This window comes from Nomia melanderi, chromosome 3 (assembly GCF_051020985.1).
Source record: "Nomia melanderi isolate GNS246 chromosome 3, iyNomMela1, whole genome shotgun sequence".
Taxonomy (NCBI): domain Eukaryota; kingdom Metazoa; phylum Arthropoda; class Insecta; order Hymenoptera; family Halictidae; genus Nomia; species Nomia melanderi.
In genome coordinates, this window is record NC_135001.1 from 6162638 (window position 1) to 6183401 (window position 20764).

The 20764-nt window shown below is 40.1% G+C and overlaps 2 protein-coding genes across 13 annotated transcripts in view; one reads left to right on the forward strand and one right to left on the reverse strand.

Moving 5' to 3' along the window:
- The first annotated feature begins 336 nt into the window (after positions 1-336).
- Positions 337-3703, forward strand: SrpRalpha (signal recognition particle receptor alpha). Of its 2 annotated transcripts, XM_076365852.1 has the most exons (8): positions 337-592; positions 976-1345; positions 1708-1749; positions 1965-2115; positions 2193-2331; positions 2420-2952; positions 3028-3442; positions 3534-3703. In XM_076365852.1, exons 1-8 carry the CDS (start codon positions 476-478, stop codon positions 3657-3659), a joined length of 1893 nt encoding a protein of 630 aa, XP_076221967.1. In that variant the 5' UTR covers positions 337-475; the 3' UTR covers positions 3660-3703. The 2 variants fall into 2 exon arrangements, with proteins under 2 accessions (XP_076221967.1, XP_076221968.1); XM_076365853.1 differs by lacking the exon at positions 1708-1749 and having other exon boundaries at positions 338-592.
- Positions 3704-3957: 254 nt separating this feature from the next.
- The window catches only part of Rh50 (Rhesus blood group-associated glycoprotein Rh50), a 51243-nt gene continuing 34436 nt past the window's right edge, over positions 3958-20764 (reverse strand). For 9 of the 11 annotated variants that reach the window (XM_031987959.2, XM_031987931.2, XM_031987939.2 and 6 more), the window contains 8 exons: positions 19461-19647; positions 15574-15724; positions 13896-14043; positions 11787-12005; positions 11614-11696; positions 5529-5672; positions 4698-4863; positions 3958-4536 (listed from right to left, as the gene is read on the reverse strand). In XM_031987959.2, the coding sequence (XP_031843819.2) occupies positions 4382-4536; positions 4698-4863; positions 5529-5672; positions 11614-11696; positions 11787-12005; positions 13896-14043; positions 15574-15724; positions 19461-19647 (1253 nt within the window). In that variant the 3' untranslated portion in view covers positions 3958-4381. Of the gene's footprint in view, positions 4537-4697; positions 4864-5528; positions 5673-11613; positions 11697-11786; positions 12006-13895; positions 14044-15573; positions 15725-19005; positions 19305-19460; positions 19648-20764 lie in introns of those variants that run through there. The other 2 variants (XM_031987921.2, XM_076365857.1) reach the window with 2 other exon arrangements.

Below are 20764 nucleotides of genomic sequence, written 5' to 3' on the forward strand. Positions count from 1 at the left end.
GGTGTTTCAGAGTTGTGTTGTATTGAATGCTCAAAAATATGCTGGAACTATAAGAACGACAAAGAACTGGAAACTAGCAGTATCGCCGATAGAATAGTTCCTATCGAGGATGGTGCTAGGCTAATCGGCTGCGAAATTGTACAAAATATGCCGAGTAGTTATTCTTCTCAATTTTTAAAATTGTCAATCAATTCAAACGTAGTTGCCCGCCTCATACGGAGTAATTGTGGTGCCATCCATAGCAACATGCCGAAACTGTTAGACAGTAAAGTACGCATCTATTACAGGAGATGGAGCTAACTTATCATCGCGGTAGAAGTTGGCGGTACATATGTAGTTGACCATCTGGTATGTTTTGTTTCACGGTTTACGCAGTATCTGACGTGTACAGAAATCAAATTTTGCGACCATTAGTAGGTTAGTTCTCCTAGTGTTGAATGAAAAACATTTTTTATTAGTAAAGAATAGTGCGACAATGCTCGACTTATTTACCATATTTAGTAAAGGGGGAATCGTACTTTGGTGTTTTCAAAGTACCTCGCAGATATTTGCTCCTAGTGTTAATGCGCTTATACGAAGTGTTATATTGCAAGTAAGTGTTTCTGTCAAGGTTTTTTTATTTTTTTTTTCTACATTCACTGTATCCATATGGATTATTGTAGATGATATGATCCAAGCATAAAATGTAAAATTTAAATAAAGAATTTATCTTCTATGTAGAATGATCTATCCAAACATTGGTTGAAGTTAATGTTTTAACTATAAGTATTAATATTTATACCAGCTAACTTCCTGATGTACTTTGCCCCTTATGTAGCACTAAATGATAATGTCATTCCTCTTCAACTTTGTTGCTTACATTTATCGGACTTGATTGTTTCATAGATTATTTATGAAGTCTCTTGCCATTAAACCAGTGTTGAAATAAATGTTATTAATAGTATTTTATAAATACTTCTAATAATTTGTTTCCAGGAGCGTACAGGGAATCACAGTTTTGAGCATGATTCCTTGCGTCTACAATACAAACTTGACAATGAGTTTGAGCTGGTGTTTGTTGTAGCATACCAAAAAATATTACAATTGTCCTATGTAGATAAATTTTTAAACGACATCCATTTGGAATTTAGAGACAGATTTAAAAATGAATTGGAAAGGTCTCAATGGTTTTATAATTTTGAATTTCAAAGTAATTATGAGAATATACTTGCTTTGGCTGAACAATGGGCACGAACACAGGCAAAAATACCCAAACAAATGCGTACATTTGATGAGAGTCAAAAATCCAAAAAGACTGTGGCTAGCATGATTGAACGGAAGGATGATAAAGATAATAAAAAACAGGGTATGTAATGGGTATTACAATACTTAAATCTTAGTTTAATAGCTGTTATGTTTATTTCGAGCATCTTGATTACATGTTCTTATTTCTTGTATTATTTTTCTTATGTTATACTGGGAAATTTGAAAAATATTCTTGCTATCCTTTTTAGAATAATTTGTGGACTAATTTGCAATTTATAAAGTTGAGGATAACTTCTAAAGAGATGTTTACTTGTTTCTGATCTTATCAGTATTATAAGTTGTTGAGTAAATCTGTCTAGGACTTTATATAGAATCACAAGCAATTTTCATTTAGGTAGTAATATGTCCTTTCCAATGTGGGTATCACTAACAGGATATGGGGATCTTATTCTTCGCTTCTAGGTAAAAGGAAGAAAGGACTTAATACTAATAAAGATGATCAAAGTAAGTGGCTTTGGTTTCACATGCAATAGAGTTACTTGCATGAATTGTTGTCTATTAACAATATTAACAGTAGCCAGACTTACAGAAGAATTTAATTTTTCTGAGTAACTTTCGCTTTCTAACATAACTAAAATGTAGTTGCTGCAATTTGTTAAAGATTGCATACGTTCTGCAATTAACTTTAATGTTTTAATCATTCCCATTTGATTCTTCAGTAAAAGTTCAGGAGGTTCCAAAACAGGATCTACAGAATAACCAAACGAATAATCATAATCATAATGGGGAGATAGATGAAGAAGTTCTAATCGCGAACCGTTTAAAATTGGCTCAGAAACTGAGCGGTCAAAAAAAGAAAGTTGATAAGCAGTAGGTTTTCTACAGTAGAAATTAATAAAATCCGCGGTATTTTCAAAGTTAAAGCAATGGCAATTTACATTTTGTAGGAAGAGCCCTAAACCGGAGAAGGCTGGCAAGAAACCTCGTGTGTGGGAATTAGGTGGGACCACCAAGGACCTAGCTATCTTAGAACGCACCAAAGATAAGCCAGAAGAAAGCGGAGATTACGTTGCAGCTGATACAACAGTAATCCAATGCTTTCCAATATTCCAATATTTTTATTCGAGCACCTGTTACTTTCGCACCTCACACACTATTTCGTATCGGTTTGTAGTTAGTGGGACGGATGAAGGGTGGTATTCGCGACTTAGAAGTAGAAAGCGAATCGGAGGACGAATCCGACCAGGAAATTGTGAATTCCAAACCGCAAGTACAAAAGAAATCTGGTAGTATGTTCTCCATGTTCAAGAGCTTGGTTGGCAATAAGAGCTTGAAACACGACGACATGGCCCCGGTTTTGGACAAGCTGAAGGATCACCTGATCTCGAAGAACGTAGCAGCTGATATCGCTCAAAAGTTGTGCAGCTCTGTTGGCGTGAAATTAGAGGGGAAGGTACTGGGTACGTTCGATAGTGTGGCGAGCACCATCAAAGCGAGCCTAACCGACGCACTAGTGCAAATATTGTCCCCGAAGAGGCGCGTCGACATTTTACGAGATGCGATGGAAGCTAAAAGAAATAAGAGACCATATGTGATGACCTTCTGTGGCGTTAACGGGGTAGGAAAGTCGACGAATCTTGCGAAGATCTGTTTCTGGCTGATCGAGAACAATTTCCGTGTTCTGATTGCTGCGTGCGACACTTTCAGGTACACCATGTCTTCTCTGCTTACCGCGACAACTAATGGTGAAATAAAATTCTGTAATTGGTAATTGGATTTCAGAGCTGGCGCGGTTGAACAGCTGAGAACTCACACGCGCCATTTGAACGCTCTGCATCCGCCAGAGAAACACGGGAATCAAACTATGGTTCAACTCTATGAAAAAGGATACGGCAAAGACGCGGCTGGCATCGCAATGGAGGCGATTCGTTTCGCCAAAGACTCGAAGATTGACGTGGTCTTGGTGGACACTGCCGGCAGAATGCAAGACAATGAGCCGCTGATGAGAGCCTTAGCCAAGTTGATCAAAGTGAACGAGCCGGATTTGGTTCTTTTCGTCGGCGAAGCTCTTGTTGGGAACGAAGCTGTCGATCAATTAGTAAAATTCAATCAAGCGTTAGCTGATCATAGTCAATCTAACAATCCTCATATCATTGACGGGATCGTGTTGACTAAATTTGATACAATCGATGATAAGGTTAGGCACCATACGGAACGCTGAAGCCTCTTATCAATGATATCGTGATTCTGTAACTCGTTGACATTTATCGGCGGATACTTTGTTACAGGTTGGCGCGGCGATTTCTATGACGTACATTACCGGGCAACCAATCGTTTTCGTTGGCACCGGACAAACGTACACGGACCTGAAATCATTGAACGCGAAAGCTGTAGTACACGCCCTGATGAAATAATTGTTGATTCTATTAATAAAATATTGAACTTGATCATTCTGAGAGATTTTGTGGATTGTTATTGACAGATTCAGGATTGCGTACCATTTATTGCTACTATCATTATTATGAACATTATTATTATTAAGACGATATACAGAAATTTAAAACATGCGATCATGTCGAGAGATTTATTGTTCTTGATGCCTTGGCGATTACACACTTCAATTGAAACTAAGAAACATTCGTACACTCATAGACACATCATACACGCGTAACAAAAGCTTGACGATCTGGCAAACTCCGTTGTGCAATTTCCAGATGCATTCGTACATTATATTACATCGAATCTGTTTATGTTACAAATTATTTACTGTATAAATTTATAGAAAGTTTTCTAAAAAATATAAATAATGTCAATAAAAACATTGTACAGAACTTTGTAGTCTGTTGCATGCTGCTTTCCCGGTAAACGATTACGTGTATTTGTCGATGTATGTATTGGTCTCAAGTGTTTTCGTTTTTAGACGTGTTGTTTCCTATATTATCGCCACCCCCGCTTGTTTGCCCCGGTGCTACCTGTTGATCGCGCGCATCTATTGGGCTGTCCTTCGCACGAAGATAAAATATATTGCACAATTCAACGAAAAATGGTATTGTATAACTGCCTGGCGAGTTGCAAAACATTTTATGAACAAAGAACAGACTTCCGCTTCTTATGCAGTTAATAAAAACATCTGCATTCAGATTGTAGCCATCGGCAACTGATCACCGGAGTTGTTTCCATCTTTGACTGTCGATTCGTGCGATGACTCTTCTTCTAGCTCCCAATGCGCCTCGTCGTCGAACTTCTGTTCTTCAGATATCGAGCCGCATACCGATAAACGCATTATTAAGCCTGTGATGCAATTTATATTCATTAACTTCAAAGTGAAACTGAAAGCGCCTTCCGTTATTTATAATCGTTTATTGCCGTTTCAAAGAGGATTAAAATAAAAACCGAACGGGAAAGCTACTAAATTGGAAATAAAGCTTCAATTAAGTTTCTGATACGATTACCTGTCACTAATCCTGATACAATCGCAATTCCCAGAGTAATCGCTAGTGCTAATAATTGATAACCAGCCTGTTGTGCCGCCGTTCTATTCTGACCAGGCCGTATACCATAATTGTCTCTCATCTCGGCTACCTTTGCGTCGGAGCTCGGCGCTCTCGCTGGAAAGATCTAGTCAAAGAACAGTAAAACAATTAACAAAACTAACAAATGCGAATTACAACTCATAACTAACCCTCTACACTCTATAGGTAACTCTCAGACTTTAATACAGTAGAATCATAAAGTTCAATATTCAATAGAAAACTTCGTATACTCTGCCATTAAGTGAAATATTAAAATAAACTAATTTCCCTTACTTTACATGCCAATTACCTTTAAGTCAGTTTAAAAAGAACATCTGTATCTCATCGCAGAACTTCGAACATTTCTTTACAAAAACCTTAGAGTGCAATTGAACGGAATGAGAAATTCCAAATTCCGCGGACACGAAACGTCAATAAAAATGGCGGACACAGGGACAGGGGAAGGCCGAACCGGAAGGGCTCAGGTCTCGTGGACCGGAATAACAATCGCGAAATTTCTTGCGAACGGCGACTGAAATGTTCATTTCACGGTTAATAGATTAAGCAATTGTTGGTTTTTGCGAGCTTCGCCCTCGCGGACAAGTTCTCTGCCATTCAGCCCAGTTCGAAACTGAACTCGTGGGCCGCCGTGCCCTGCCGGTCCGGCATACTTAGCGAAGTATCCCTTACGAAGTTAATTACCCGAGCAGCCGGCCGATTAATCCCTGTAACGGCGCGGGAGGGCTGCCCGGTCCGTCGGAAGTTACGTACCTCGTAAAGGGAATAATCGTAAGAGGCTTCCGTGGCCAAGCCAGCCATCAGCGCGCCGAAAATGCCGGCCAGGACGCCCGGCATCCCGTGCAGGTTATGGACACCGCACGTGTCGTGTATGCGGAGATGCTTCTGTATCATCGGCTGGAACAAAAATTCGCGGCGGAGCCGCTCGAGGTTACGCGAGCAAAAAAATACTTCCTTCTTCCGGGCCGGTATTTGGGTCAGACGGGAGACCGTCGAGTCTAATCTAGAATAATGACAGCGGAGGGGAATTGAACGTAGTCGAAGCGTGGTCTGGAAGCTGAGGGTTGGTTGACTTTAGCCGCTTTTCTTCATCTTCAACGATTGAGAAGGCCAATGATTTTATTCGACTTTAGGAACTCCATAGTAGTGATTATCGGATACTAAGTAATTTTTAGGAATGTTTCTTTGGGAAAGATGATAGAAGTCAAATCTGAGGGATAGCTTTTCTAATTTTGTTGAGTTTCAAGTGATTGCTAGGGCATTTAGAGGATCTGTACGAGCTGAATCCGTTGAAGACTGTTTGGAAATTGGGCACAGGAAACATTTGTATCGCGAAGGATTATCTTCCATGTATATTTTGTCGAAACTCGCGCGATCTCGTGTTAGTTTAATTTCGCGTCTGTAATACAGTTCTTTTAGAGATATTGTTTCGCTCGAATAAAATTTTCCCCGAGCCCGCTTTATATCTCGCATTCCGCACACTGTAATATGGATTTCTCGAGCCTATATAAATTTATCGTACGAAATAAAATTTTATTTCCCGTCGCACTAAAACTTTCGACAAGCTTATCTTGTCATGAATTATTGCTGCGAGCGGAAGTCCTCTTTTGAAAAGTTATCGCCGAAGTTACTGGTAATTAAAATTTCGTTCGCGTGGGAATAATTCGCGGGACACGAGCCGCGTGTAAATTCCAAATAATTACTAATAATAACAGACGTAAAATATACGACTGCCGTCCAGTCCGGATTTTTCACACGAACCCTTCGCGCGCACGTTTTTCTGATACCGGTGTATTTAGTGTTATGCTCCTCGGCGAGTGACCCTGCCGCGGGAAACGCTGATCTACGTGGACATTAAACCAACAGGAAAATAGCAGGCCAGGAAAATCTAAGTGGATGATACGCAACGGCGTTGAAACAACGACTACTTTTATTTTTCTGTTTCTGAGCAGCCGCGGCTATCGCGGAAAATATCGTTATCGCGGGCGGCATCGATTTTTCGGCAGCAAAAAGAGTATCAGTCTCCACTACAGCAGAATAAATACGTGGATACACAGTTCGCTTTATTATTCTCTTATCAAAAAAATTCATCGCGAAGCTCGCATATCTAAATAATTGGAGCTCTTGAAAACAAAGTTGCACGCGAATTGTTATTGCTCACTGAAAAATACTCGACGCTTAAAAACAAAAGATTTTCCATGGAATACGAGAAGTGCATTGGAACGTTCCTTTCGAAATTTTAACATACACTCGTTTCATAACAATTTATGAAACATTAAATCCACATCTTAATTACTCGTTACTCTACTGTCTATTACAAAGCTTTTCAACATTGAAATTCAATCATATTCCAAAATCTTGATGCGACCTCAATAAACTCTATCCTTTAAAACACCACCTTCCACAATCATTCCAACAATTCGCTCAACGCCAAAATTCACTAAAGATCCTCCTATAACTCAAAGAACCCCATAAATGACCATTCACGATTACGTCAAGGTTGAAACGAAGCCGCAGGCTGAACCACCGGTATCCAATTTACAATTGAGAATTCCTCGTTGATGCTTAACGATCCATAAAAAAATCGATCGGATCTGGAAATTCAATCAAAGCACTGTATTAGCAATCGAAACGTTTCTCGCAGTGCCGCGCCGCGCCGTGAGGAACGGGCTGGAACATAAAAGATGGAGGACGTTGGAGAGCGAGGGAAGGAGAGAAACGGAAAGAGAAAGCTTTCGAGTCGCGCGAGTGCCGGCTCGATAAGCGTCAACGGGTTCGTTAAACTTCGCGTTTTTCATTCCAGCCGTTTCTCTTATTTCACCGGTCGCCACTCGAACGGAACGACGCCTGCCTCCACCTCATTCGCTTTCGCCACCAGCCAGCCGCTTTTGTTCGAGAATCTATTTGCTTGAATCTTTTAACGATACCGCGAAGTGCCTCTTGGGCTCTCGCGGTTCCCGAAGAAATCCGGCGGTGTCTCCTGCCTCTGTATCGGCGCGCGAATCGCCGGAACGGAGGCTTTTCCCTCCGCCTTAATGGCGAATCGTTAATTAATGCGCTCGAACCGCACTCGATCCGCGGCGGCCGGGCCTCAGGGCGAAAGTTCCACGGCCGAAGAAGCGCGAACCGGAAAGAACAAAGTACATAAAGAATATGGAACCGCGGGGCTGAATGAATCGGCCGGACGATTAAAAGAACTTCCCGCGAAACTTTTTTCTAGGCGATCGTCGATTCTTATAGAGTTCCTTTCATGAGTCAATAGGAAACGGTTTGGCGTAGCGAATGTAAGGGAGGAAGGTTTCACCTTTTGGACTGGACACCACTCTTGGTCACCGCTTGATTCCATACAGCATAATTATGAAGCTTTGTGTGTAATGTTAACTTTTGGTATTGAGAAGTCACTTCTAGAGCGACATGTTAAACGTAATATTGAAATCACTGAGTGATGGTTAAGTTTTGTGTAATGCAATAATATATGTAATGTTCAGATAAAATATCTGTGTTTTTTCATTTATATAACGTTTTTTGTTAGTTTTGAAGGATGTGGTATATATCTCATGGGAAAGGGTTGAGTATTTCTAATGAACATGATTCTAGCGTAAAGGGTTAATAGAGAGAGACATTACATTTCGTGTAATGCGTGATATTTGGTTGTGTGGTTATTTTCGAAAATGAAATTAATGAATTCAATATAGATATTCTTTCGTCTATGCAATAGACAATATCACGACTTAAATATTTTACACGATTCTGTACTAGTAATGCCAAAAGAATATCTCCATTTCGATAACGAATATCCCACCACATATTTTCACTGGCAATCTTTAAAAAGAAAACATTGTATAAAAATGATCTTTCCACATAAAATTATGCGAAGCTTCCAAACGACAGACTATATACACTTCCCCCAACATAAAAACGAACTTCCGTTACCAGTACCTTTATGTGGTATCATAATTTGTAGAACATAAAATATCTGCCTCCAATAAAGCTACTACTCTCTCAACACTTGCTCGGCCCCAAGATCTCAAGCGAGAAGCTCTCGCTGCATGTTCCCTTCATTTTGCCAGTGACACGGCAGCACGGACGAAGGAAGCTTCGTCGGTGGTACGGTTACAAGAGTCCCCGGGAAATTGACAATGTAATTCCTGCGACCGAACCGGAATATTTGAGGACAGCGTGAACGGTATATCTGGCCTCAGTAATCATGTAGAGCGCATAACCGGGCGCGCGTGTTGACGAGTCCTGTGATCTATCCCGCGTTGCCTGAAATTTTTACGCTACCAAAGTGCCGGCGGAACTTCACGACGCCGCGCCACGTGGAATATAAATTTCCCGGGAAAGTAAGTAGATTCCGTCGATGGAACGACCGCGACGACCGTACACGACGGGACGTCGACGCACGGCGAACGATTATGAATCGCGCGTGAATGAAATTCTGTGACATCTTAACCTTCAACCCATTTGCACCATTAACCCTTTACGCTCCTACATCATTTTATTCACAGGTGTGCTTTGTTAAGATATTTTTAAAGTAAATTACATTATTATGTTATTTTCGATATTAGTAAGAAGAATCGTTTACACTGTTCTCTACAAGCTATCTATTTTTTAAAATACATTTCAAATAAAATATCGTAATAAGAGTTGTCGAGGAAAAAATATAAAACAAATTCGGAGTGCAAAGGATTAACACTAACGTATCGACACTGTTCCTATCGTAATTAGTGAAATAACTGGCTACAAAATGAAGATGAACAAATTAGATGATAAATTTCTCTTAGTGGAGACAAACAAGAGGAAGGAAAATTTGAAAAACTAATTAATTGAACAATATACGAATTGATATAAAATCAAATGCACAAAAGGAAACGCAGAATTTTAAATCCGGTCATTTGGCCGATTTCCGGTATGGTTAGTGTTAAACGGAACAATCCGCACACAACTGTTACTTATCAGCAACAGCGAAATATTCTGCAGACAATTACATTTAGTTGTTTACGTGTTACTCGGCTATATCGGTCGGAGCAGATTAATTGCAATCGAAAGCTTGGAAGACTTTCAGTTGAGCGTCTCCGACGTATACAGTAAGCTTCATATGTAGAGCGAATATGCAGATGGGTTAAATATGGACGTGCGGTCTGACAGACCGCGGTGTTGTATCGGTTTCTGTTTTCCCGATCCCTGGTGCCTCCGCGGGGCTGTCGTTGTCAGTGGCTTTAGTTTTAATCATGCTAACGACGATGTAATATCTGTGTTAAATAGCTCTATGTAGCAGTATTTATGTTTATTATACACACTATTACATTATACATAGAAAATTTCACTGGTTTCAAAGTTCAGGGTATTTTATATAGAGGTTTGCGAGACCACACGTCCATGGCAATATAAAAATAAAATCACGCACATATTTGTAGGAGTAAAATAATTTTAAACGGCAATCGCGACTGTTAGGAGCGATCGGCGGTTAAACTTATAAACAGCAGTTATGCGTTTTTGCGTGCCCTCTCTTTTTGCCTGTCTCATGTTTTTGTAAATTGGTGATTCGGCGACAGCAACGGCGAGTGTCGCATATTCAGGATATCAACAAAAGGACAGGTGACCGACCTCAAGGCTGAGTGAGGGAGAAAGCGTTAGAAAATGAGTGTGATAGAATGTTAGTGCCATAACCCCTGCGTGTGTGAACGAATGTATGCGTGAGGACTGACCAAAATAAAAGAAACGGAACAAGTCAGGAGAGTTTCAGTTTTAAAGAGCCCGATTTAAGAAAGAGAAAGAGCATTGTAACCGACTAAATAAAGTACTTAATCACCGCAATACGCTTAATTTTAGAAATCCCACATATTTAAAGGTTAATAGATATTTGATAACGGAACGGGAACACTGAGGCTAGATAGGTACTATTGGAAGATGACTTGATGTTTAAAGGAATAATAGGGGCAGGAGGTGTCTTGGTTTATGGTTTTATAATTTTGATTGGTTACTTGTAAACGTATTGAGGAATAGTAAATTTTCAATCGAAAATATTAGAAATTAGAAAATAGGAAATTGAGTGAGAAAAATGAAAAAAATGAATCAGTCGAATTTCTTGGGCTAGATGTAAAATGATCTTGTAACAGTAAGTAGTGCACGGTAATTTTTCCCGTTACCGTGGAAGCGGTACGTTTTGCATGGAGCGTCCTCTCGTTTGGGCAAACGTTGCCAGCGTTTCGTAATGAGATCAAAGGATTACAGAAATGGCTGATCAAGTTTCACTTTAATAGTGGACAATAGAATTTCTATCGAGTTTTGTTCACGGTTGGTGGTTCCACGGGCCAACCGCTGCAAAGCGCATTGTTCGAATAACCATTACCATTGGCGATAGATTACGACGAAATTAACATTTCGTTTGCGTTTGTTTTATCGCCTGTGCTGCGTTTGCGGCGATTCGGATCGTGTTCCGCTCATTAGAACCGTTGTTTCGCGATTCTAAAATTTCCTCATTACCATCCGACAATTAAATCATTCTGTAGAACCTCGAATCACGGTCAAATTAATTTCTGTACAGTTCCATCTTTATGGAAAATAGGAATTCCTCAAACTGCGAAGAAACTATTCTAGAAAATTTATAAATATTTCTACGATCATCATAAATTCTCGATCCACTAATCATCTTCAAAATCATTCTATACATACACTAAATATAAAAAATAAGATAGAATCCACGCATCAATAAAGGACGGGGAGCCTATCAAAATACTGCAGAACACGATATAATTTAACACGCGCAGGTCAATCGAACCAATTAAATGTGTTTAACGCGAAGCACGCAATAAAATAGACAGAGGAGATGGGTTACCGTGAGGTATTTGTATCCAAGCACGCTGAGCAGTCCTGCCAACGATCCCACGACCAAGGCGCCCACTGGTTCGCACATCATGCCTGTGTTTATACAGAAAATGACGTACCATTTAGCTGCCTTGCCACGTCTGCCACGGACCCCCGGCCCAATTAATTAATACCGCGTCGTACCTGCCGCGGTGCCGATGGCCACACCACCGGCGAGGGTCGAGTTCTGTATATGGACCATGTTGAATTTGCTGTCCTTCGAGACCAGGGCCGAAGCAGCGAACGCGATCACGCAGCTGGCCGAGATCGAGAGGAGGGTGTTCATAATGGCCCTCTGTTGGTCGTCTCCTTGCTGGCTCGCGCTGTTAAATGACGGCCAGAAGAGCCACAGGAACACCGTGCCTGTCGCAAACAAACTATTGCTATTTCCTCTTCAAACAGTGGCATACGTTGCCATTAATAGGGACATTTCTGGTTTTGGAATTAATTGGCGAAATTGCCCGTGGAATAATAGAGAAGAATCGAGGAAATGATTCGACTAGTATTATGGGAATATATCGAGGAGGGAAGAATTTGATTTGAGTTTAATGGTGTGATAATTATGATGAGGTAATCAGTTGAATGAATTCGGTATAAGGGAAACAGCGTTTTGTTCTTGAATTGCATTAAGTGATAATTATAGTGAATTCATAAACGAGATGAATTGAATTTAAGAGGAATATTATTTTGTGCTATTAAGAGAGTTTATAATTTAATCTCTTGTTTTATTGAGTAGTTATTGAAAAATAAAATACCTCAGCGAAATTGATCGCGAAATGAATCACAAGTTCAGGGGTCGAGGTAATACGATATTTCATTTCTCTGTTTAATCGAAATATAAAGAAATTAGAGCTTATGCAATCATTACGGTAGAATAAAATTAATACTCGTGTTACCATCTAACACTGCGTCAAGTTGTACCAAATTAATCCGTGAAATCAATATTATACACTGTTATTAATACCTATAAATACCCCGCGGAATTCACACATTAATAATGTTCTCGATACTCTGCAACCGGGATAGTCGGAACTTCAACGCAATTTACTCGACTATTTATTTCCCCCGGAATCCTCTGTAACCCTTACTAAATTGAATAAATTTCTGTCGGCGATTCAATATTTTAAAGTGAAAACAGAAAAACAGGTATTTCTAAATATTAACGCAGGTTAAAGTATTATACATTTACTCGCGCTGCTACGTGCTCCACGCGACAGTAACTTTCGCGAGTAACATACCCGCACCTGCGTCCGCTGGGAAGTAACACCTGCGAGTTATTATCTCGGAAATAGAAACTATGTAATATTCACTGTTTACGCGTTGAACTAAAAGTAGAGGATTTAAGATAATAAACTCTCCGGTGACCGGTCACGCGTACAATCGCGTTTTCGTGACCCAATGCTGCTGAACGGTCACGAGTTCACTCGTGTTTCCGAGCCATTCGAACAATATGAGACGTTTCGAACATGTTCTAGATCATATTCATCAGATAAAATCGTTAAATCATTTTAATATCAAATGTCTATCTATGCTGAAAAAAATTTACCTTGTATTTACCAAAGAAAATTATACATTTGTCTAATTTTAGAAACATTCACTACTACGTGTGTTTAGCTAACCGCATTTTAAAAATGGTATACAAATATCTAAATCTGAAATGAATTTGTAGTTGATGAACTCGACCTAACATATACGTAAATACAGCATGTGTATCGAAGTCGAAAAATGTTTCATTTCACATTCGTTTGCAGAATAATGGCGGACTGCGCAGAAAAGTTTCCGAGCAAAACTACCGGTCAACAGGATATTAACACTTTAAAGGCGGACGCAATTTTTCACATTTTTAAACCTCCGCCGGCAATATGGACCACTGAGGGACTGTGGAAATTATCTCTTCATCACTTCAACAGGATTTTCAATGTTTATCGCAAAATGAAACGAAAATTCGGTTAACGTATTGTACATTAAATTAGGATTTATAATAACTATCTCAAAATCCTTTCAGATTTCCACAAAATTCTCAACAGTAAAAGATCAAGACTGATCATAAAAAGTTCGTATTACTGGCTATGTTGGTGAAAAATCATACTGGCGGAGGATTAAATGTTTAGCGAGCGAATCCAGTTATTATACATAATTGTACTGAGATTACAGTCTCCTTATCTAAAGTTTGTTCTTTCCCCGACTGTGATCACAGTCTCCCGTCTGCAAAGTGTTGATAACTTTAGCAATGCTAATTAGAGTTAAACAAACCGATCATCGCGAAGATGTCCGAATTATAGGACGGCCCTTCGAGGTGGTGTTCCTTCGGCTTCTCCTTCATCCCCATCACGAAGCTGACCGCTAGTCCGAAGTACGCGCCGAAAGCGTGGACGAACATACTGTCACCGGCGTCGACCGCCTATCGGAACAACAAGACGGAAAGTTTTCATTTCGTCTGTGCCGGAAACCGCGTCGTTCCACCTGTAAATCGATTCTCGCCATCGGGGAAGACAATAGCGAGCCGTCCTAAAGCGCAGAACAAATTCTCCCGCTACCCCCTCCGTTTTTCGCTCGCTCTTTTTACTCCTTTCTTCGGCCGGCGTGGACAGTCGACTCGATAATTGTTCGTTCCTCCCTTTGTTCCCTTGGATCTATCCCCGTGAATCACGTTTCGCGCGTTGCTCGAAGAAATCCGGGTCGGCGGGTTCATTTAGAATAATAATAATACGTTCGGGGGGTGAACCGCCGCGGCCTGGGTATTGTTAAACGCCGAGGGTATTACGTGGAATGGACTGGAAATTTGAATAATAAAAATTGTAAGGAATGTGTGATATGTGTCGGTGACTTTTTCAATAGAAGAAACTCGTTTTATTTCGTGAAAACGGATGTTGTCTGATTTGGTGACGCGTTGATGATTTTCGGTTTGCGAAAGAGTCACAGCAAGTGTAAATATTTGAATAGTTTTAAAAATTTCGATCTTGTAAGTACTGTAGAGGATATAAGAGATATAATATAAATTGAAAATAAATATTACACCGTCCCTTCCTAAAATCGATTGTCAAAATTCCCTGAGTCCATCCACTGCATGCTGACTTTAAAGTCAAATTACTTCCAAACAAAACATTCTATCTTTTAACCCTTCGCACTCGACAATTTTCCACTAGAAATATTCAATATTTTCCGATAAGATATAGGTGACGTTCTTTGAAACCAATCAATAAGAAAACTTACATAAATCAAGAAACAGAGCTATTTCATTCCAATATTTCACGTACAGCTTATAACTTCACTATATCAAATCAAGTGATGAAAGTCACCTCCCGAGTGCAAAGAGTTAAATAACTGAACAATAAACACACTCCAAATTCACCAAACTTCTATCAAACAGGCCAAAACCAAAATTCTACCATCAACTCTCCCCAACCCCTCCAGAATGAAAAATAAAACATAAAAAATGTCTATTTCACCAATAAATTTACTTAAATTCACCTAAAATCTGCCACACCTTGCATCACATAAATACTACGTACATAAACTAATATAGGAATAACAATAATTAATAAACACACTAAACCCTGGAGCTGCATTCGCATACCTATTTACACACACCTCAATACTACGGAATACAGACTTTAATTTTATCGCTGCAGCCCCGCCGCAAATTCTCACGAGCCGCCACCGAGTGCCATCCAAAGAATCTAAAAAGACCGAGCAATATCCGTGATCGAGCCAACGGTCAGACTGTCCACGCTTTGAAGATAGCCTCACGTTCGCGGCAATAACCGGCGGAGGGTAGTAAAAGATCCCGGGCGAATTCCGTAAACAGCCGGTTTTCGGGCTGGGGATCGTCGTGAGAGTATGGCTGGGTCGGTCGGCTCGCTTTCTCCGGCGAGAACCGAGCACACACCTAAATGGTGGCCGGTCAATGGGCGAGAAAGGGTAAACTTACCATGAGTATATGGTTGCCGACGTACTTGTTCACGGTGAACATGATCAGCTCGAGGATACCCATGAACACGAGCTGTATGTAGGTCGTCTTACCGAGGAGGGCGCCCATGGATATCAACGGCGCGGCCACTGCAACGTCCGCGCTCAGGAGGCTGAAAGTGGTTCGCAGGCAAGATGAATCGATACGCCTGTTATTAACCCCTTGCCTTACGATTTATTCCTTGACTATGATCGATACAACTGTGTACAGTAGAACACCCTCTAACGCGAATAACCCTTTGCGCAGGGAAGATTTTTAGTAGAATTATTTTCACATTTTCTGGTGAGATAAAGACGATGTTCGTTGAAATTAATTTGAAGAAATGATACGTATATTGAGGAACAGTGTTATCTTATTTCAATATTTTATATATTGTTGCATCATAGAAAGTTTAATGTTAAATATCGAATGTTAGGGTTCTCGATTGCAAAGGGTTAAAATACTTCGTGTTCTTTGTGGAATTCGCTTTTTGAATACTCGTCCAACTTGCGTCAATCTTGATCAGGCCTTTTCTTGTTGAAGGAAAGAGACAAATTTTGGCTGTATTCTATGTTTACGTCCGGTTTATATATTAATTGATAATGGAAGAGTAATACTTAATTTGAATTTACAAGAGTAGAGAAGAATAATGCAAAAGTATTCATGGATTTTCAAAATCTCTCTATAAATGGAAAATATGTAGAGTACATAGAAACAATATCCTTGAAGTAAACTTTATATATAACACTCCTTAATTTTGTTATATCAAATTAAACGGTGACTGAGGGTCACTACTCGAGTGCGAAGGGTTAAAAGCAGACACTTAGGATGCATGTTTACCTATCTGCATCAATCACAATCGATTCAAACATTCATCAAATACTGTTCATAAAAGTCAATGTGGTCGAATTGGCTCGTTCCGTAAATCTAGTGTCAAAATCTCCACGAATTGAATGCGTTATTCTAAGGCAAGGGGTTAACCGGCGCGGGGGCGGATCCTCGGAACCGGAGATCAGTATTCATAACATCCGTATGAATATATCGGGGATGGGTCGGTACGCAAACAGGTCGCATCACGGAAGGATGGAAGAGGCCAGATTAGTTTCCGCTCCGTGGACAGGAATTACATATTTTGCTTTCGAGTGAGTCGCAACCATAACGTTATCGATGGTAACGGATCCTCGGGTAATTGTCGCTGGATCGTGTCGTCGATTAAGGATTGGGATACCATGGAAGTTGTAACGTTGATTAATCTTCATTCGGGGATTCGCGTGTTTCCATGTGATCATTTAATTATAGAGATCCGGGATTGGGTATTAACTGCGACAGGTTTCGGTCTTTCGTCTTTGATTATTGGCATGTGGATGATTGCAGTAGTTTTAGATATCATTTAATAAGATAGTATTAGAAAGATAAGAGATAATTAATTTTTGTCTGAAAAGAAAACTGAATTTTTTTAATTGAATGGAGCTTTAAAGATCGAAGTATTCGTTTTTGGGAAATGATAAATTATGGAATTATAATATATTTCAACTTGGTTATATTGAACATTGTGGAATTATAATGCATTTTAACTTGGTTATATTGAAAATTGTTAATCTTGTAATTGTTGCATTGATTAATGAGTAGTTTCAAATTTGTATTTTCACTGCTAAGACATTGGAAGATCTGTGTGATATGAGGATTTTACGAAGGGTTGAAAAAGTGACTGTAGAAAAGAAAGCTATATTGACCCTCTAAATAAAATGCTATATTAATATTTTCCAAATGTTTTCAGAACCAATGCGTAGATATTTAGTAAAATATCTCTCTAATGAATACAGACACTCCAAACGCTGACAGAGACACGCGATTAACCGTTCACCCGAATCGAATACGCGTCATCCCCACGCGTTCGATTTTCAAGCCGCGCGTCATTTTATTAAATTGTCATTTTCTTCTCGGTCCAGCCGGAGTTGCAATTTCCATGGAAAAGAGGGAAAACTCGCAGGACGAAATACCCGCTCGCCACACCTTCATTGTTAACTATTCATGCGCGAGACCGAACACACAATCTTACAAGCGCGGCTTTTGTATTCAACCGGCGCATCCGTAGACTGGATGCATTTTGCATCCGTGCCCTGCAAAAATATCTTCGGACTTTTCAGCCAATCGGGACCTGATCTGTATATTGCCCGGATCGCGGGAATTTACTAGTTCTCGATACACACGCGCGTCCAGCGAAATTTTCTTCGAAAACTTTAGAACGGTTCGGTGAATTAAAGCAGCGAAGGAAGTTACGCGGACAAAGGAACGGGAGGTCTCTTATCTTCGAGTGGAAAGATTGGGGTCAGATTTTTTTAGAGATTTATGAAATGTCTTGTAGTGTACTCTTTGTGGAATAATACGAGGAATAACTCGAGATTTATGAATCGAAGTATGAGTTTCGGTATTTTACGCTTCTTTTTGTGGTCGGTGAAATATTGAAGTGAAATGCGTGGGATGATTCGAAACTTACGAACGAAATTGTAATTTTGAGTACTTTGTTTTTCTTTTTGCGCTTGGCAACATATTCTAGCGAAATAAATAAGATAGTTCGAAACTTATGAATGAAACTGCAAGTTTGGGTACTTTGTTGCTCTTTTTGCGGTTGGCAAAATATTGTAGTGAAACGCTTAGGATCATTCAATATTTATGAATGAAACGGCAATTTTCAGTACCTTGTACTTCTTTTTGCAGTTGTCGAAATGTCGTAAAATGTTACAATTGTAATGAATAATAAAAATAAGACCAGATTTATGAATAAACCTGCAATATTGAGTACTTTGTAATTCTTTTTACAGTCGCTGAAAGAAGCACGGAAGAACATTTTGAATAATTCAAGATTTATGAACGAAACTACTTAATTTACATATTTTGTGTTCACCCTGCGGTCACTAAAAAGTACAAAATCACGGGGAACAGTTCTTGTGGTCTTGATCTAAGAAGCGCGCGATAAACAAGAGGATTTTTTGGAACGAAAAGTTAATCCTGTGTTCAGGAAGCGTGACCCATGAATATTATACGTTTTAATTAGTGTGCTTACGGCGCTAATTTCGCGCTAATTCCGACAGAAATCTGGTTGAACTCTAGGGTTTTCAACCCCTCGGAAAATTCCCATTGTGAATGCAATGATATAATTAGCTGCGGGAAGTAATTACTTTCGCTTTCGTCGGATCTCGGTTGAAAGATCCCTCCGATTGAATACGACCGCTGGGGAAAATAGCTTTCGATAACTTTCGATTACTTCCCACGACGATTATTCCGGCCGGAATGTATAATTATTTCCCGGACCTCGCGCGCCGTGAACGGACACTTTAATTCCAGCTTTTAATGAAATTTAACGAAATTCGAAGCCGCGATTTAGTACATGTTAACATAAAAATTTTTAATTACCCCGCACGTGCCCCGGCTGGATGTTGTTTAACCGACCAGCGTAATTGGCAAACTTCATGCCGAAGCTCTGAATTAAAATTTCGCGGGAACTCTGCTTGCATCGTGTTGCAACTTCTTTAATAAGTTCTCTTGTACCACTGTAGTTTATGTATCCCCGCAATCAATTGTGCGCATTTTTGGCATCACGCGAAACAACCGGAAACAAGACATCATAATCGCATAGAACAATAAAAAATGTCTACTTCATTAGTCTTCATCCTCAGTTATCATGAATTCAATCATGAATCCGTAATTACAAATTCAACTCATAAATGCATCCAATCAACAAATTGTACTCTCACGAAATAATCCCCATTTCCTGTTCACCCTAAAACATACCCAAAAATTCCCAATCGCCATTCTCATTCTAAAGATCTCAAAAGAAAGAATACCATAAAAGAAAATTGTCAACAAACCTTTCCAAAGACAGATGAGCCTTGTTGTCCCTCTCGATCTCCATCACTCCCTCGCAAACTAGAGCGACCTGCACCAGGATTGCGCCTACCAGGAACGTCAGGCCAATGGCGCTCTGGCCGTACCTCTTGAGGAACGTCATCAGGAAGCCGAATCCGATCCAGATCATCACGTGGACATCTTGATACACTGAAGCGTGTTAGCGTCGCCGTTTCGGGGGATAGAGGGAAACAGAAATACCTTTTTGTTTAGGCGCATGCATGGCTCGCGTGCTGTTAATGAGCCAGCCAGCTCGCTCGCTTGCTAGCTTGTTTGCTCGCTGGCCCAGTCGCTCGTTGAGTGCTGTTAATCGCGCGTTAATTGATCGCTGCAATTACTCGGGTTGCGCCTTGCCGGTAGGAAGGACGCGAGTTCCTGCTGACCGATTCGAAGATAACCGCAGACTTATGCCCGAGACATTCCGTGTTCCGCAACCGTAGCCCTCCGAATAACTCACGCCTTCCTAGCTGCAATCAGTTTCCCCTACTCGCGTCGCGGAACGTTTTAATAAGGGCCGCTCGCGGAATTGGTCTTTATCCGGGTCACGGTTTTGCAGGCAACATTCGGGACTGCTCGCGATCGGAATTACGAAGCGATTAATCTTTCTCCTGCCGACTTACCGGCGCTGGAATTCGCTTTCAATAAAATAACGGTTACTTTATTGTATGGTAATTCGGTGCAATTACGTTTTAACGCGACGCACTTAGCGCTCCTTTGTTAACATGCGAGAAAGCAATTACCAGCATTCCCTTCTTTTGATCTGATTAGAACTTATATTAGATTCTTGAATGGTCTCCGGAGATTCGGAGTAATTTCGCCGCGTACCTTTTCGCTGGTCGCAGCGGAAAAGAAATATTGTAATTACTGTGTCTCCTGATAGAGTCACCTGTGATTCGAAGCTAGCCACTTTAAGAATTTCAACTCTTTACTACTCGATTACCGATAAAATACAACGTTATGTCTTTCACTGGAATCTCCTAATAACATAGAATAAAACTACTTTAAAACCCAAATATTAACTTTCCCAACAATCATATATTTTTTCAAATAAACACGTACTTTCATATTGCTTCAGATTTTTATTTAATATATATTATACACACTATCCTATGTTCAAAGTACATGTTCATCATTTATTAACTTGATTACCCATACTACGAGATTTTCGGTAGCAAATCCTACAGTCGACTAGTTAACAAACCCGGCAACCTATCATTAGAATAATTGAACCAAATGCGTCGTGAATGTCGATGGCCGTAAGTTTCTT

Coding starts and splice junctions, on each gene's coding strand:
- SrpRalpha (XM_076365852.1), top strand. CDS start 476: ATGCTCGACTTATTTACCATATTTAGTAAAGGGGGAATCGTACTTTGG. Junction 2,332..2,419: donor ACGTTGCAGCTGATACAACA/GTAATCCAATGC, acceptor ATCGGTTTGTAG/TTAGTGGGACGGATGAAGGG. Junction 3,443..3,533: donor TTGATACAATCGATGATAAG/GTTAGGCACCAT, acceptor ACTTTGTTACAG/GTTGGCGCGGCGATTTCTAT.